At 32.1% G+C, this 19168-nt stretch overlaps 2 protein-coding genes and 1 pseudogene across 3 annotated transcripts; all 3 read left to right on the forward strand.

The window, feature by feature from the left end:
- The first annotated feature begins 1279 nt into the window (after positions 1–1279).
- On the forward strand, positions 1280–2276 carry LOC123206170 (annotated as a pseudogene).
- A 1735-nt stretch (positions 2277–4011) lies between these two features.
- LOC123206162 (E3 SUMO-protein ligase MMS21-like) lies at positions 4012–8839 on the forward strand. Of its 2 annotated transcripts, none has more exons than XM_044623291.1 (7): positions 4012–4172; positions 4982–5053; positions 5750–5860; positions 5972–6082; positions 6615–6754; positions 8276–8361; positions 8438–8839. In XM_044623291.1, exons 1-7 carry the CDS (start codon positions 4077–4079, stop codon positions 8584–8586), a joined length of 765 nt encoding a protein of 254 aa, XP_044479226.1. In that variant the 5' UTR covers positions 4012–4076; the 3' UTR covers positions 8587–8839. The 2 variants fall into 2 exon arrangements, with proteins under 2 accessions (XP_044479226.1, XP_044479227.1); XM_044623292.1 differs by having other exon boundaries at positions 4045–4149.
- A 148-nt stretch (positions 8840–8987) lies between these two features.
- Positions 8988–18310, forward strand: LOC123206145 (uncharacterized exonuclease domain-containing protein At3g15140-like). The gene is made up of 6 exons (XM_044623278.1): positions 8988–9331; positions 10408–10610; positions 11205–11285; positions 17131–17256; positions 17350–17482; positions 17978–18310. The coding sequence occupies exons 1-6, from the start codon at positions 9110–9112 to the stop codon at positions 18170–18172; spliced, it is 960 nt and encodes a 319-aa protein (XP_044479213.1). The 5' UTR covers positions 8988–9109; the 3' UTR covers positions 18173–18310.
- The last annotated feature ends 858 nt before the right edge of the window (positions 18311–19168 follow it).

Raw genomic sequence — 19168 nt, forward strand, 5'->3', positions numbered from 1 at the left:
TATTCAATTACAAAGTGATACAACATTATTTGTACTTAAAATTATATATAAAAGTTATATATATAATATTACTCATTTGTTTAATAATGAATATTATATAGTCAAAACTCGTGTTCGGATTAACCCTTGAAATTTATTTTAAATAACAATAATTCAGTATCTAATGGCTTAAAAGAAACGATTTTAATTTAAAAAAACTAAAATAACATAAAAGATTTGTCGAAACAGATAAGACAACCACTCCAACGATAACTCAATGTAACATATCAGTTTCTTATGATTATGAATTCATTTTCTTAGAATTCAGCAATAAATCGACAAAAGTGTATTTACTCGCCTAATAGAACTTCACCAAGTTTTTGATCATGTTGGATGTTGATGCTTAGCGGTCACACTTGTAGGAGGGGCAAAAAGATGGTTAGAAAAATTACCACACGACTCAATCAGTTTCATGGAAGCAGTTGACTGTTCTATTTTTATTACAGTTCCAAGCGACAAAGCGCTTTGCAGTCCCAATAAGTCATCTAGGAAATATTCCACAAGAGAAGGATCAAACCTTGAAGGTTTATTTAGAACGGTTCAATACCAAACTCTCTAAGGTAGGAATTGCATTAGGAGAGTCTGTTTTAGCATTAATTGCGGAAGTTGTGTGTTCTTACACAAAATTTTGGAAAGAATTACTAGCTAAAGGATGCTTATCCTTAGCCCAAGATCGAGAGAGGAGCCAGAAGGGAGTGAGAATACAGTCGGAGATAGCGAAGTTTATCAGAAAGTGGTGACGGAAAAAATCAAACTTTAAAGAGAAAAGAATAACTTTTTAAAACTATCAATAAAAAAAAAAATTGTTAGCTTTTTGAATTAAAAAAAATAAATGAGATAATTTTTGAAATTTTATGGATAAAAAATTGGGATTGAACCAAACCTAGGGTGGGAATAAGTCTTTTGGCCCAAGAAAATAGCATATTTGATCAGAATGGGCCATTCCGCCCCCATTGACAGTTTCCTCCATAGAGGTTAATATTATGGAGTGAGATAGAATCTTCACAGTGCTTTTGTCATTCTAGTTCATTTCTTTTAACAAGTGGATTTTTTCGAGAACAATAAAACTATTCGTATATTTTGGAGAATACAATTGAAAATGATTTTGAATTAAAGATAAAATAATACATAATCATCTGATTATACTTTATATATATATACTTAATTGTATATTAAAAAATGTGTATAACATTCCGAGAATGGCATTGTTTGATAACTTTCTTGCTGCTTATTGCTTTATATGAATCGGTTGCTTGAAAAGCTCCACGAGAAGTAGGAGTCAGTGGACAAGAAGCTATACCCAGCTATCTATTTATATTCCAGCGTATTTGGTGGAATAATTCTTCATCCTGCTATGATGGTAATCCCCATTGACGATCACATGGTTCATCGAGGACGTGGGGTGTTTTGACACTGCAATAATTCTAGATGGGTAGGCATAATTCTGTTCTATTTAGATTGAACAGCAAATGTTTGCAAGGTCTGTTTGATTGTGATAATGTTTGCTTCTGATCACTGTAGATATCTGTACGAGCTCGGTGGCCATCTACATCGTTTTCTGATATCAGCTGAAAATGCAAGGTTTTTTTTTCTCCCTCCCTTTTCTCCACCAACACTTCGAAGCATTCTTGTGCAATTGGCAGCTGTTTCACAGTGCAAGAAGGGAACTTTTAGGATGTTGGCTGAGTGCTGACCCTGGGGACTTCTTGCTTTCGCCTGCAGGCTGTCCAATGTCGGCATTCTACACTGTAGTCATTGCCGATGACTTTTTACAGTGCAAAGAAGGCGTTAAAGTGATTACATCCACCATCCCCATGAAGCCACAGCTTTTTGCCACAACGAAGAATTTGAATTATCTTCCAAATGTCCTCGCAAAGATGGAGGCCGAAGATGAGGGGGCATTTGCTTCTGTTTGGGTTGATGAAGAGGGTTACATTGCAGAGCGTTCAAATATGAATGTGGGTTTTATCAGCCATGAAAAGGAGCTCGTCTTGCCGAATTTTTATAAGATCCTCATAGGTTGCACTGCAGAAAGACTTTTGGATATGGCGCTCAAGTTGGTCGAGCAAGGGCGGTTGAAATGCATCATGACGGCCAATCTCACCGTCGAAGAAGGTAAAAAAGCAGCTGAAGTGATGTACATTGGAAGCACACTTCCTGTATTGCCGATCATCAAGTGGGATGAACAAGTCGTCGGAGATGGTAACAACAATCCTCAATCACTCTATTCCTTTTAGACAAATTCTACAAGATTTTATTCATATGAACTAATATATAATCATGCAATCATAATACCACAAATCTATATATAAAATATAAAATATAAAATTGAATATTTTATAATTTATAAAAATACTTAAAACATCATATATATTAAATCTAAATTCGTAGACCTATTAAAATTATCTATATTGGAGGACTAGACTTTCGCTTCTGAAACATCTCTTAATGAAAACTTTTAATAAGTAAAATTATATTATATTAGTTTCAGAATAGGGATTTAACCAATACATAGTTGGTTATTAGATCCCAAGAAAGTTGCATATGATGAATATTCTTGCAAAACGAATTTTCTGTGCTGAACTGGTCTGTAGTAAGCTTTTCAATATTATGTTGCCATTTGCAAAAGCATATTTCTGTTTTCAGTTTGTGATTGTATTCGATAAAGTATCAGAAGAGGCAAACGAGAACGCGATTGTTCAACAATGTGGTTGAACTCAAAGAAGAACACCCTTGAACATCGAGCAAACTCTGTTTATGATGGGAAGTCAAATGTTTGAGACAATCATCGGCATCTCGAGTTCAATTGTTTGGAGGGACACTTTTGACTTTTCCTTTATATGTTAATCTATCAAATCAGAGTATCTTTGCAATAATATATAAGAATGAACAACTTTATTTCACTTTTATTTATTCTGTGTTTACATTAAACCGATTTCTTTTTATTTAAGTCTTCGAAAGTAAATTCGTTTCAATCATTTGAATATTTTTTTTGTTTAAAATATTTTCAATATTTTCATTATCAAAGCATTATATAAAAAAAAATATATATAAATAAAATAAAAACTAAGTTGTTAGATATTAATTAAAAGGTGAAATAATATATAAAACAAAAGTAAAAAGTGATACTATCTAATAACCATATGCATGAGTTTCTTGATGTTTACCGAACCTGTTCGAGTTCGAACAAGTGCGAAACGAGCTAATTCTATAAAAGCTTGCTCGAACTTGAGCTACTTGTCAATTTTATCAATTCAAAATTTTGATATAAAATGATATCGTTTAAATTAATATGTATTAAAACGATATTGTTTTAATAATGAAATAGTTAAAAACTTAAATTCGAAAAAAGTCAAATTGAATTCGAACTGAGTTTGAGCTTAACTTCTACGAGTTCGAACTTTAGTATATGTAAACCAAGTTGAGCTCATGCTCGGTTTGACTCAAATCCAACCTTGATGAGTAGAGTGTAATTGTCTTAAATCAACCAACGGGTAAACCAAAAAGACAATTAAATAAAACAAGTTAGAAACATGTTGTCACCAATAAAAATAAATAGTTTAATTATAATATTAATAGAAGTAATAGAAATACATAGATGATTTTATATAATTTAAAAATAAATAAAAAATTATAATTCGAAGGGTCAACCCGCTATTTATGGAGTATTGTCTTCAGTTGTATTAATTCGAAAGTGAATATAAATTAATAAAATTTAATAATTAATTTAAAAAAATTAATTTATTATTAAAAACCGGGCCGACTAACTAAACCCATGTGCTAATCCGATAAAGGGCCTATATGATACGATCCATTACATTACAAGCTGTGCTGAGGGCCCTCATGGGCTGATCGGATAGTTTGATCCGCAAGACTTACTACACTACTGGCCTTGGCCTAGCACAGCCTACAGGCATGGTGGGCTGTGCCAGAGGTGGCCGGCCCACCCACTCTAGCCCAAGCTTTCCCTCTTTACCACACCTAGCTTCATTCCCTCCAAAAAGCCAGACGCTCGCCAATCGGTCTCTCCTTCTCTAATGGCATCTACCTCCGGTTCTCGGCACGACGGTCTAACCGAAAGAATCCGAAACGCCACCACAACTTTATACAGTGAGAACAACTCCCTCCTTGGTGTAGGTTTTCTGTTCTCACAAATTTCAAGTCGTTTCTCTTGCTGCCGATAATTCCTTTTTTTTTTTTTTTACTTTTCGTTTTCAAAACGCCAAAAAATATTGTGATGTACTCAGAATAAAAAACTGAAGCGAATTTAGGGCTCAGTTGCTAGTATTCAGAACCTAAAGGCTGCTATTGGTAAGCGATCAAATTTACAATAGAGGTGTGATATCTATGCCGAAAACTCATATGGTAGCACTTGTACTAAAGTGATTTGAGAATGCATTGCTAATAAGTTTATTGGAAGTGCTCTTTGGTAAAAAATGCATTCTTTTTTTAAAGAAAGAACCATTAAGTGTTTTTTCTAACTCAAAAAAAAAAAAAGCTCTCACATGGAATACTTTTGGCAAAAGACTTTGTTAGAACTTTTATACAAGTGATTGGTTTTGTTAGGAAGAGTTTTTACTGCTGTTTGCCAAAAAAATTTCTCTCTATGATAAAAAAATACCTAAGTGAAGATATATTCATCCAAATTTATAGAAGGGCACGTGGATTGAAAATTCTTGGCAAAGAAGGTGTAGTGTAATGCAGTAGTAATTAAGTTAATGTGATATTGATATTTAGTTGAGTTATGGGAAGTGCTTGTTATTTTTTATTTCTTTTAAAGTTAAATTCCAGTTGGTTATTATTTGTATAAAATTAAGTACAATATGTAGTTTGTGAAAGAAAGATGAAACTGATGCTGAGAAGCTTGCCAAAGAAGCTCATTTCATATGTGTGTTGTTTTATATCTGATGCTATTATAATTTATTTTCAATGTTTATCGCAGGAAATTCGAAAAGCAATGAGTTTGATGAAGGAGGTTGCAGTTGATTTAGAAAGAGATAATCAATCTCAAATGGTATTTTTAATGATTTGTTATGTTTGTTTATTTGTTTATGTACTTGCACGTGCATTCTGTTGTCAGAGAATGTGGAAAATTGAAAGAAACAAAGTACATTAAATTTGGATTTCTGAGTTTTTTTTTGCAATTATGGAAAGAATTATCTCTTCGTTTGCATTAATGTTAAAATATTCTTTTATTTACATATTTTTAGAGCTAATGGGCCATGATTAGTATTATGCTATCTACCAAACCCTGACAACTTTGATGAAGCCAGGATCTGATTTTACTGTTTTAGTAGCCTTTTACAACTTATTGAGAGCTTTAAGTATTTGGCTACTTGTTGCCTGATAAAGAACACATCTATATGCTCTATTTGTTTTCTAAGATATGTGAATGAAGGAGGAAAAGGCACCCTCAGATGAGAAAAATTTAGGGTATTATGTGGTTGTTTAGGTTCTTTCCTTGCTTCCAATACCTCCATTTTAAATTAATTTCTGTGTGTGTGTGTTGTTTTAATTTCTTGACAACAAATCTTTTTTTGGCTTTTGGTCATGGCTCTGTTTTTAATTTTTTGTTCCTATAATTTAGCTTTTACTTGAATCTGAAAACTGGTGTCTTTGTTTCAGTTGCTAAACAACAGTTGAAAATTTGATAGGAACTCTGTGCATCTTTCTGTATATTACTGGAATTGGTAATTGTAAATAATTTCAGGTGAAGAAACTAGAGGATGCTGCTATGCAGCTGTCAGAAGCTTATGGAGACTGTACACATTATTCATCATCCATTGAATCAATTGGAAATTTATATGAGCCTGGGACAGAGGTGACTGGATTATCTTATTATGCATAGGCTTTCTTTGTTCAATGACTGTGTTGGTTTAATTGTACAGACACTTCTTTTAATAAACTTTGTTGGTACAATTTTGAATTGTAGTTAACAGATTTTAAGAAGTTGCTTGAGGGTGAGCTTGTGAAGTCCAAGACTGCTTCATCATCTTTTCCACAAAAGGAATCACTGATGCGTCAATTCAGAGAAGCTGTCTGGGTATTTTTCTAGACATTTAGTACAAAATGTGGAACATTTTTTCTTGAATGTCAGTCAATTGTAAAAGAGACGCCTTTCATTTTCTGGAAAGAAAGCATTTTGGATGGAGCATTTGTGTCTGTTTGAGGGAGAGAAAGTACAATTTAGACACCTCTCAAGCAACCAACAGATACTTTAAATTATATTTGAGCGGTAAAAACTGAAGAAGTTATACAGCAATGTTTAATACTTAAAAATGGGCTGATAATCAAACACTGTAATATAATACCTTCAAGGTAGGAATTGAGTAGTATATATTGCGACAAATTAATACTTCAAAATTAATGTGAAGCATAGCTAATTTAAACCTTTATTCCTTGCCTGACTTACTTTAACACCCTGTGGCAATCAATATAAATGTCTGCATATTTGAAGAGAGTTACAATCACCAAGTTTTTTATCTCCATATTTATTGTTTTGAAATTCTATCAGTTGTTGTGGCTACTTTATCTTTTAATTATCTATTTGGTGGTGTTTTGCTATTTCCCTGCAGAATGTTCATCATGCAGGAGAACCAATGCCAGGGGAAGAGCAGGAGGACGTTATAATGACCAGTACCCAGTGCAACCTTTTGAATTTCACTTGTCCTTTGAGTGGAAAACCCGTTACTGAGTTAGCAGACCCAGTCCGAAGGTACTGTAGGCTCACTTCAAACATATCTTGGTGTTTCTTTAGTCAGTTGGATCTTTTGTATGTTATTTTTCTCTTCTTAGAAACTCGTAAGCTTTTTTTTTTTTTTTTTCTTACCATAACTGGAAATACTATATGCAAAAATTTGCTTAACAGGAACATGCTTTTCCCTTAACATTTCCAAGATAACACTAGGGGGTTTTAAGCAATCATGTCTCAGCCTTTTTTGACTGGCTAATGGCTGTACTTGTTCTTGATTGCTGATCTAATGTCATGTTCGTTTGTCTGTATGGTGGGGGCTTCACTGTTCCTCTTATATCAGTAAAATGACTGAATTTATGTTGGTGGGCACTACCATTAAGGGAAAGGTAATTTTAAGATATTGTTTAAGCACAAAACGGGGTGAACTATTGTTACGATCTTAAGTGCAAGGTATGAGACCTGAATCTCACATTGGAAAGTATAGACAACTAGTGTGAAATTTATATGGTCTTGGATTCTCCTATTTCAATAGCTAATTTTTGAGGTGTGGTTCTTCTAAGGTTTATATAATTTGATATCAAAGTCAACACGAAATCTCCCAGTTGCAATCGTATTGCGTTGATGGTGACGTTGGTATTGCAGTGTTTACTCGAGGTTAACAGGGAGCTAGTGCATAGTTAACCCTATGGGCGTTAGGGCTGCAGAGTGTAGTGGTATGTTAGGATCTCAAGTTCAAGGTATAAGAGTTGGACCCTATAGTAGAAAATATGAACAACTAGTATGAGGTTTAGATGATTTTGGGCTCTTTTATTTCAATAGTTAGCTTTTGAAATGTGATTATCCTGAAGTTCATATCAACTATAAATGAGCAAGCTTCTCTAAACTGGAGTGTTGGAAGCTACCTATCAAACTTGTATTTGGTCTGGCAAGAGCCTACTTGGTAAATATATATGAAAAAAACTAAATTTGTGAAAAAGAATCTCATTCATGGTCAAATAAAACCGTCTTATGTCATTGTGACCTATTATTAGTTATTTTTCAAGTTTTTCTTTGGTTTATGCGAGTCTGCAATTGTTTGGAAAATAGCAAATGAAAGTTATCTTTGACACAAGAACTGATGAATCATTGGTTCCTGGTTTTAATGTTTATGGGAGTCATTGTTTCGGTGCATATGAAAGTAATTGCCTATTCTACGTTTTAAGGTGTTCCTAGCTTGAGGTGAACGATGGTTGGTTTCTTAGTTTTGCCATGGCTGTATTGTAGGATAAGTAATTTTATATATACAAACAAATTGTATAAACTTATCTATACCAATTGATGTGATAACATCTGATTAGGTAATTTTGAAGTAAGAAAAAAAGTTAATAATCATATCATCTAATCACAAAGTTGTCACCTCAGTTTATATGCATAGTTTTATTCATGTAGAATTTAGCCTAGATAAACTTGTTCCATTGTTGGCCAGGCGTTTGAGTTCATCAGCATATTAGTTTAAGAACAGAGTCTGACTTGTTTCCATGTCTGTGGCTTATCATGATGCAGTGTGGAGTGCAAGCATATATATGAAAGGGATGCAATCTTGGCCTATATTAAATCCAAGAATAAAAATGGCCGATGCCCGGTAGCAGGTATATTGTTTGTTTTTAATTGAGCTTTTAATACCCGATGCAAGCTTTTATCACTGAAAATTTCTTCTCCTGTCAGGGTGCCCCAAGATTCTGAAGGCAGCAAAAGTTGTGTGTGACCCTCTGTTACAGGTTGAAATAGAAGAAATGCGGTCAATGAACAATAGAAATGCCAGGCCTAATGTGATTGAAGATTGCACAGGGCTTGATGAAGAAGAAAATGCGTAAGGAAAGTGGTTAATGTGCAAGTGTAATCTTACATTCTGTTTTGGATTCAGAAATTGTATTATGTATTAATCTTTGGTATTTTATAATTTTTTAATTCCTAATGGGATTGGATTTGAGTAAGATTGAATTGAGTTTAAGTTTGTCTTGACTTAAGTGTAGCTCAAGATTGAGTTTGTCGAGTCTGTATCAAAAGTGTTGGAGTTCAGTTTGTTTGAGAAAAATCGAGTTTGAGTTCAAACTCAAATTTGAGTTTTGAGTTTGATTCGGTACTACAGTTGAATAAAAATGATTAAAATAATATCATTTTAATATATATTAATTGAAATAATATCATTTTAATTGATATATATCAACATTTTTCAAATACACAAGCTGCAAATCCAATATACCTAAATCTTGATTGAAAGGGAGGGAAATAAAAAAGGGGAGAGAAAAAGAAAGAAATACAATTGAAATTCCCTGCTTATGAAAAAACCCTCAACCCCAAAAGACGAAGCCGTTTACTTCAAATCTAGAAACGACAATGTCGTTTCTTAAGGTTCTCCACTCTACCGGACTTTCTCCTCTTCGTTTGGCTAGCTTTCTCCCTCTGCCTATAGCCGGTGTCCGTACTCTCAGTTGCGCCAATTACATGTGCTCTTCGGTCCCAACATCATCGTCTCTTCATCTTGTAACTGAGAAGAAGAAAGCAGGCGCCCGATGGAAACCGCTGTGTTTGTACTTCACTCAGGGGAAGTGTACCATGGTAACATCTTCACATTCACACATTTAATAATAACGAAGATAAGGCTAAATTTGGTGGCTTGCTGGTTGCTTTTGTACTGTTCTGGGAATTTTTATTGTGCATGATACGTGTTCGATCAATTGTTTCAATGAAATTTGGGACCTTGTTCCTGCTTTTGTTTCAACTTAGATTCACACTCTTGGATACATGAATTTACAAAAATGTTTTACAGTGAATTTCATATATAGTGAGAGACAGGGCTCCAATCCCTTCGTTCACGTGCTTGGTTTGCTATATTTCCCATAAGTTTTCTGGCTATGAAGGGTATAGTGTCTGGAAGTAACCCCAGTTTAGAACTATAAGCAACCATGTAGGGGAGGATGAGGGATTTTTGGGTATTGAAAAAAAAAATTTAATTTAAATTCTTCATTAGTTTTTTTTTCCCATTAAATTTTTAATTTAATCAAACTAGCCATTTTGTATATGATACAGACTGAACTATGTGGTGGCGAGAAGGATTGATATTTTTAAAAGAAGAAGAAGATGAGCAGTGCAGCTGTGTCATTTAATCCAAAGAACTGCAGAGTTGTGTTGTTCCAATTGAATTATATAAGTAATAAGTTGAATGATGTCATTTTTAATTTCTTTTAATTGTAAAAGATGAGTTGATATGGTGTTGTTTTTTTGGAATAGAATTGTGAAAGTTGAGTGACCGTTATACAGTGTCTAGGTGGCTTAAAAGCAGGGAAGAAGAAATGAAAAGTAGTCTTTGTTGCCTAGTGTATGAATCTCTCTGTGTCTCTCTAATTTGAATTGTTAAAGCAAATCTTTCTCTTTCTTTACTTCAACCTCAGCTCAACTCTTCAACTTCATCAAACCAGACTGTTTTGGCAACCTTCAACGATCACTGGCATCAAGATACTTGACATGCGTAGTGTTCTAATACAATGGGTTATAGAAGTGAAGGATAGTAACTTGCCTTAGTAACTTACAATCATCTGTTTTTCTTTCTATAGTAGTTTTTCAGCTTTGTTTTCCTCTTATTTGATGCTAAATTGTAAAATGTGGTTTATAACTGGAGTTACTTTGCATTTTAGATGGATGATACTACGCACCTTGAGAAGTTTAATCATGATATCTCTAGGGAACTTAAAGTAAAAGCTGCTGCCTCTCAATGCAAGTGCTCTCAGGATTTAGATTATTTCTTGGTGCTTGATTTGGAGGGGAAAATTGAAATTCTTGAATTTCCTGTCCTGATGATAGACGCAAAAACCATGGGCTTTGTAGATTTCTTCCACAGGTTTTTCTCTTTTTCCTCTTGACATGTTTTTGTGGGATGTTGTTATCTTCTGCACTCTCTTGTTGGTTAATTGTGTCAACGCATGTTTCTCTGGCATCTTTTACTTGTATCATTCTGTCTTTCCATTGTTCATTGTCAATGGCCTTAGAGTTATATGGAATTTTCATTTGTGAGAGGATGCATATTCAGGTGCTTCTACCAGGTGAGAATCTATAATAACTTTTTTCAGCTAGGGGATGAGACCAGTTTGGACTATCTATAATCGTAGAACATAAAAATATATCATGACTAGCATAAAGCTTATCTAGCAATCATTGTTTTGATTTTAGAAAGAAATTGACTTGTTTGGACGTCTAGATGTTTATTTTTTCCTTATGTTGCCTGTGTTTTATTATTTGAGATAATCACTTTGATTTGAGTAGGGCTTAAAAATTATTAGAGTTATCTTCCTTAATATTTCTGTCCAAGGAGCATGATCATACGGGCTTGCCATTTTCTGTATGTTCTACCTTTCCCTTTATTCTTTTATTGGCTTTAGATGATTTATGACATTTCATACTTGGAAAATAAATAAATATAAGTTTTGATCAACAGGTTTGTGAGGCCCTCAAAAATGAGTGAGCAACATATAAACAAATACATCGAAGGGAAATATGGAAAATTTGGAGTTGATCGGTATGCATCTAGTTCTTTGTTCTCGATAGGATTTGGATAAATTGAATTTTATAATGCTATATTTAGTATCTCTTGTTCCTGTTATCATGGTTTGTCCTCTATTATCTCAATTTTGGAATACTAAATGGAGTCTAGGCAATGCTGCATTGTCTCTGAATTTTCTGTTGGTATACTCTTCTACCTAAAATTTTTAGGGAAATTGAAATTTTTAGCCTTATTTTAATCCGTGTATATATATATACCACTCATTTCAAAACTTAAGCAAATATACCACAACAGTAATTGACTTTCCCAAAATACTCCTCTTGAAATGATCCATACAGAGATTCTCTCTTTTTCTCTGTAATTTTTTCTCTCTTCTTTCTCACCTTTCAAGTGATAAAGAAATCATGCAGAGAAATTCTCTCTCTTTTTCTCTGCAACTTTGGAACTATACTGTAAAAAATATAATAAATACTTCAGAATAGAGTCAATGCTTCAAAAACAAAAGAAAGAAGGAAGGAAGGAAAAAAACTGAAAAGTGAAACGGATTTCAGATTAAGAATTCTTCGAAGTAAGGATATAAAAAAAAAGAGCAACGCACCAAAATTTAACTACATCCACTTTATACCCGAAAGAAATGACGATTGAAGAAAATCATTTAGTAGGATTTAACTGAAAAAAATAAAGGATTGGTATTTAACTGGAAAAAAAATAATACTGGCGTTATGCCAACCCTTCAATTGAAAAGGTTGGGCTCGACGAACCTTTTAAAAAAAAAAGGTTGGCGTGGGTTGGCCACACGCCAAACCAGTTAAAATTACGCCAACCCGTACTTGCTAAAAAAAGGGTTGGCTAGCGTTGCGTCAACCTTTGGTGTTAATACTAAGCCAACCCTTTTTTTACTATTATGAATAATTTTTTGGACATGAAATATATTATATTATATTTTTATCAGTCTTAAAATTCTCACAAATAACCATAAAATATATTATATTATATCAACATGGAGTACAACATTTTCATAATTCAAAGAGATTCAATACCATAACATATTAATAAATGAACAAATACGCACAAAAATAAATTTGAACATGAAATTCAATGACTATGACCAACTTCTGAACTATCTTTAACTTGAGATTTGTACGATTTAAAACAGGGCATCTTGATAATCAAACGCTCTCCATATTTATAGGGATTCGATCTCCACCAATCAGATTGAGAAAAAATATTTTCTCTATCTCTAACAATATTAGAGAAAAAAGTTATTATAATGCTTGCGATAGCCTACATGCCTCGCAGTTCGTTGATTTGGGAAAATAGAGAGAGATGTTGATTTTTTTTATATTCATTACAATTTTGAGTTCTTCAGCGAGTTGTAATTCATTCACACATTGCTAATAATTCTTGAATTTTTTATCCCGGACAAGATTAGAAATTATTTAAGTCTAATAATCTGGTAATGACCTTAGTAATCAAGATATTCTCTCATTTTTAGTTAATTTTATGCCCTTGTTTTTTAAATAATAATCTCTCATGTATGACACCAAGGTGAATGAAAAGATTGTGCATTAGATTCATCTTATAGTTCAGATAGTAGTCCTTAGTTAACATGTGCACCTTATATATGACCAACAAATAGACAATAATAAATTATACATGTATAACAATAAAAATATTTACTTTAAACAAAATATATATTTATTTAAATATAAATAAATAAAGCCAAAATAAAAAATTTTGGGTTAATGAAAAATAAAGGGGTTGCCGCCAACCCTTTTTTATAAAAGTTAAGGGGTTGGCGTCAACCCTAAATTTTTTAAAAAAAGGGTTGGCTTTTTTTTCTAAACAACCAATCCCCTATATTTTAAAAAACGCTAACCCCTTCAATTTACATTTAGGGATCGAAACCTCCTTTTCAAAATAATTTTTCCAACCAAAATCAGTTTTCTAACATTTTTTTCATTTTTATAATTACAACAATTGGCTAATTAATAATATTATTAAAATTGTAATATTTGACAATATTTTGATTTACTTAATTGAATTTTGATATAATTAAATTAATTTAATTTAAGTAGAATTTAAATTGAATTAATTTTGATACGATACAATACATTTGTGTTTATGTTTTATAAAAAACTCACATGTTGTCTTGCCATTATTTCGCCTCTGCAAACCCAACAAGTTTCGTCCGTCGAGTGTTCACTGAATTTTTTTTCACGCAAAGTATATATCTCTCTCTCTTTTATGGTATGTTTAAGATAGATGTACTATATATATATATATGCGAAAGATGAATCACGTGAATACTATTACACTAATAATTCTCTGCAAGATTTTGTAATAAAAATTATTTCCTCATGCTTTCGTAAATTTTTCCTTGCAAGATTCTGTAATTCATTTTTGTTTTGATTCTTCAATGTATATGTATATATATATTGATGTATTCTTTGCATATTCAACACCAAGTATTTCAGTGTATGCTTTTCATAGGTGATTTTTTGGATTACTTTTTCATGTGCTGTTTTAAAAATTTTTGTATACATTTAATCTAAAAAATTTAAACTCAACAATTTTAAATTCACTTGATCTTATCTAACACATAAATATAAATCTTGTTTTAAATATTGATACTAAATATCTATACATTTTTTCTCTCTACAATGTATTAAAAGTAAGTAATATTGAAAACTTAGTTTTAGTTTCTCAAGGTTGAAGATAAACGCAATTTAGGGATCTTATCCTATAAAGTGGTAAAAATGTTTAGAGTTCACATTTTTTACACTTTAAACATTTTTACCACTTTATAGGATAGGATGCGTAAATTGTCCTTATCTTCAACCTTGAGAAACCAAAACTAAGTTTTCAGTATTACTTACTTTTAATGTACTGTAGAAAGAAAAAATGTATAGATATTTAGTATCAATATTTGAAACAAGATTTATGTGTTAAATAAGATCAAGTGAATTTAAAATTGTTGAGTTTAAATTTTTTAGATTAAATATATAAAAATTGTAAACTCAATTGATCTTACCAGTCGAAATTTTTAAAGCAACACATGAAAAGGTAATCCAAGAAACCACCCATAAAAAGCATGTACTGAAGTACTTGGTGTTGAATATGCAAAATATATATATATATATCAAAACAAAAATGAATTGCAGAATCTTGCAGGGAAAAATTTGTACGAGCATGAGAGAATAATTTTTATTGCAGAATTTTGCAAGGAATAACTTGACTTGCAGGGAATTATTAGTGTAATAGTATTCCCTTGATTCATCTTTAGCATATATATATATATATATATATATATATATATAACACATTTATCTTAAACATACCATAAAAAAGAGAGAGATCTATACTTTGCACGAAAAAAATTCAATGAGCAATCGACGGACGAAACTTGTTGAATTTGTAGAGGCGAAATAATGGCAGAACAACATGTGAGTTTTTTATAAAACAGAAACATAAATGTATTGTATCGTATCAATTTAAATTATGGTTAAATTAATTTAATTTAATTCTATCAGAATTCAATTAAGTAATTCAAAATATTCTCAAATATTACAATTTTAACAATATTGTTAATTAGACAATTGTTGTAATTTTAAAAATGAAAAAAATGTTAAGAAACTGATTTTCGCTGGAAAAATTACTTTGAGAGGGGGGTTTCAATCCCTTAATGTAAATTGAAGGGTTTGGCCTTTCTTAAAAATAAAGGGTTGGCGTCGCCAACCCCTGTTTAAAAAAAAAACGGGTTGACGCCAATCCCATAACTTTTATGAAAATGGGTTGGTGGCAACCCCTTTATTTTTCATTAAGCCAAAATATTTTATTTTGGTTTAATTTATTTATATTTAAATAAATATATATTTTGTTTAGAGTAAATATCTATATTATTATGCATGTATAATTTATTATTTTCTATTTGTTGGTTATATATAAGGTGAATATATTGATTAAAGATTACTATTTGAACTATAAGATAAATCCAATGCACAACCTTTTCACTCACATTGGTGTCATGCATGAGGGATATTATGATTTCAAAGACAAGGGCATAAAATTAACTGAAAATGAGAGGATATCTGGATTACTAAGGGCATTGTCAAATTATTGGAGTTCAATAATTTTTAATCTTGCCTAGGATAAGAAATTCAAGAATTATTGACAATGTGTGAATGAATTACAGCTCGTTGAAGAACGCATAATTGTAATGAATATAAAAAAAATAATATCTCTCTATTTTCCCAAATCAACAAAGTGCGAGACATGTAAGGTATCGCAAACATTATAACAACTTTATTTTGGATAATGTTACTCCTAATATTGTTAGAGATAGAGAAAATGTATTTTCTCAATCTGATTGGTAGAGATCGAATCCTTATAAATATGGAGAGCGTTTGATTATTATGTTGTTTTAAATCGTACAAATCTCAAGCCAAAGATAGTTTAGAAGTTGGTAGTTATTGAATTTCATGTCCAAATTTACTTTCGTGCGTATTTGTTCATTTATTAATATGTTATGGTATTAAACCTCTTTGAATTATGAAAATGTTGAACTCCAAGTTGATATAATATAATATATTTTATGGTTATTTGTGAGAATTCTAAGACTGATGGAAATATAATATATTATATTATATATTATATTTTATGTCCAAAAGATTATTCATAATAGTAAAAAAAGGGTTGGCTTGGCGTTAACCCTTTAATTTTAACTGGGTTGGCGTCTGGCCAAACCACGCTAACCCTTTTTTACTTTTCAGTATTGTTTTTTTTCCAGTTAAATACCAATCCTTTATTTTTTTCAGTTAAATCCTACTAAATGATCTTCTTCAATCGTCATTTTTTTTAGGTATAAAGTGGATGTAGTTGAGTTTTGGTGGGTTGCTCTTTTTTTTTTATATCCTTACTTTGAAGAATTCTTAATCTGAAATCTGTTTCACTTTTCAGTTTTTTCCTTTTTTCTTTTGTTTTTGAAGCATTGACTCTATTCTGAAGGATTTATTCTATTTTTTACAGTACAATTCCAAAGTTGCAGAGAAAAAGAGAGAGGATCTCTCTACATGATTCCTTTATCACTTGAAAGATGAGGAAGAAGAGGGAAAAAGTTGCAGAGAAAAAGAGAAAATCTCTGCATGGGTCATTTCAAGAGGGGTATTTTGGGGAAATAGATTACTGTTGTGGTATATTTGTTTAAATTTTGAAATGAGTGGGATATATGTATACACAGATTAAAATAAGGGTAAAAATTTTAATTTCCTTAATTTTTATCTTACCATGTTATCAACATGCACATATTACTCAAGAACTTCCTAATATTAACAAACAATCCAACAACAGACTCAAACAATTCTGCAACAATTCCATGAATGGCTAGATTCAAATAAATGTGTGTGTGTGTGTGTACATGTATATATTCAATCCACATTGCACTCAACCAAGTGAATAAAAATATAGACAGAGGGAAATAGAATAAGAACAAGGAAAAATAATCTGATTTTTCAGTTCTCCCTGAGGCCAAGGCCTCCCTTTTTCAGTTCCCTCTCAATTCTTTTCTGATTTGTCTTCTTGCCTCCCCTCACTGCTCTCTCACTTTGATGTTCTCGCTTTCTTAACTGCCTGCCCATTTCTTGCCTTGTGTTTGGTGTTGCTCCTTCCCTTGTTTTGCCACCTGTCTTCTCAATTTTTGCTCCTGCAGGTAACAAAAACATCAGTCCTAACAGATTGCACACGCTCTACTGCTTCTAGCCTTTTGAAATTGAAAAATCAGCATGGATTATAATATCCCTTTCCCAATATATCTTTGCTGCATTGGTGGCAAATTTATTTAACAACTTGTATATATCTGCAGCGTTTGGCATGACACAGCTATCCCATTTAATGAAGTTCTTGAGCAATTTGAAGCTTGGTTGACTCAACATCACTTGTGGGGGAAAGAACTAGATGGTTGTCTTCATCGAGCGGCATTTGTGACTTGGTGAGTTTCCTTCCACAAGGAGCTCCATGAGATAGCCTCTACTTGTTGGAAATGTCCGGCTCACTAAATTAATTTTCCTCTGTTGGTTTTTAGTGGAAATTGGGATTTGAAGACAAAGGTCCCTGATCAATGCAAAGTCTCAAATATTAAGCTTCCTCCATATTTCATGGAGTGGATCAACCTGAAGGATGCCTTTTATAACTTTTACAAGACTAAAAAAAGTGAGGTATGCACACACATGTATTGAGCTTTCAGATTTTTGTGAATTTACTCTGTTATTTCCTCCTTTATGTTCAACCATGGACTAAAATTTTATGGCTTAACAATATCTTTTCTTCTTTATTGGGGGAGGGGGGTGGCGGGGGTGGGGGTGGCGGGTGGTGGGGAGTTTACTTTCTCTGGGTGCAACTCAGTTTGGGCTTAGTGATCAATTTGGTTTTGTACGGTTTACATATGGTATTAAACAAGCCGAGAATTTTGAGCATTTATCCAAGATTTAAATAAGTTTGATGTCAAAGAATTGACACTAAACTTTTCAACATGGCCTCGGTCTACTTTTTCAATCTATCCCAAACCCAAACTTAAAGCACTAATGAGCTGATCAATGATGAGGTTGAGTCAGGTTTTTCATCAACACAATTAAAATGTTCTGTAAATTTTTTTCAGCATATTGGCAAAATTATCTTATTATTTCATATGCTTGCTCAATTATGGAGGACAGGCCTCAGGGATGATGGGAATGATGAAAAACCGCCAAATGCCCGTGTTTGGAAGTCATCATCTGGGGATTGATGACACAAAGAACATAGCCAGAGTTTTGCAACGTATGCTTGCTGATGGTGCACTTATGCAGATTACCGCATGGAGGAATCCTGGTTCTCAAGAAGTTGAGTTTTTATACAAGGATCGAATTTGATAGCAAAAAGGAAGTTGCTTAAGCTTAGTCCATTATTTTTGGGATAGACCTGTATTTGCAGATTAAAATATGCAGAAATGATAATTTGTCATTGTATTTATTTGATTTCTACAGTCATGATCCTTCTCTTCCAGGTCAGATCTTGATGCTTTAGTTTTTCGGAAACTCCAAAAATTACTTAGTCAAAGTCTTAAACCATTCCCATTTTGATGAGCTTCTCCTTTTCTGCTCTGCAAATGCAGCTAGGGCAACAGAACATGGCGAAAAGAATAGGTAAAGATTGAAGTTATATTTTACCCCCCATATCCTCAGTCAGGTTTTTCCTTTTTCTGTTGCAATGTTGGTTTACTGTTATTATTTGGTTTTTGTGGCTGCACTAAGTCTTTTCCTATGTTAGATTAGATTTTTAGTTGTGTTTTGTCAATATCCTATTACCCTTGAGAGTGTGTTTGGTTAAGGTAAATAAAATATTATTACAAAAATAACTTACATTATTGGGTATAAATTATTATTTTGTTTAGTTGGATATAATAAAAATAATATTAAAATATTATTTTAATTAAATATTTTTAAATATAATTATTCTAAAATATTTTTACTATTGTTTTATTAATTGAAAATGAAGTTATTTTACTCCTAAAAAATTAATAAGGATAAAACTGTAATAAAATTAAGATTACCTCGATAATATTTAAATACATAATGTGGTAATAAGCATATTACCCTCTATATTACTTGTTAAATATAGTGTTTTGGGGATAAACTAGAACTTCTAAGACACAAAATCCGATCTTCGTATTTATCTATTGTGCAATCTCTTGATTGATGATGAAGAAACTTAGCTTCTATTTCTCTCATCTATGTTCTTTTCATTATTTTTTAATAAACTGTTCTATAAATTTATGCAAAGAAAAAGTTAAGATTGATAAGGAGAAGACTATTTCTTTTTGTGGATTGTGTTGATTTCTTTATGATCTTAAGATTTGATTTTTATTT

Source organism: Mangifera indica, unplaced genomic scaffold (assembly GCF_011075055.1).
Source record: "Mangifera indica cultivar Alphonso unplaced genomic scaffold, CATAS_Mindica_2.1 Un_0026, whole genome shotgun sequence".
Classification (NCBI taxonomy): Eukaryota; Viridiplantae; Streptophyta; class Magnoliopsida; order Sapindales; family Anacardiaceae; genus Mangifera; species Mangifera indica.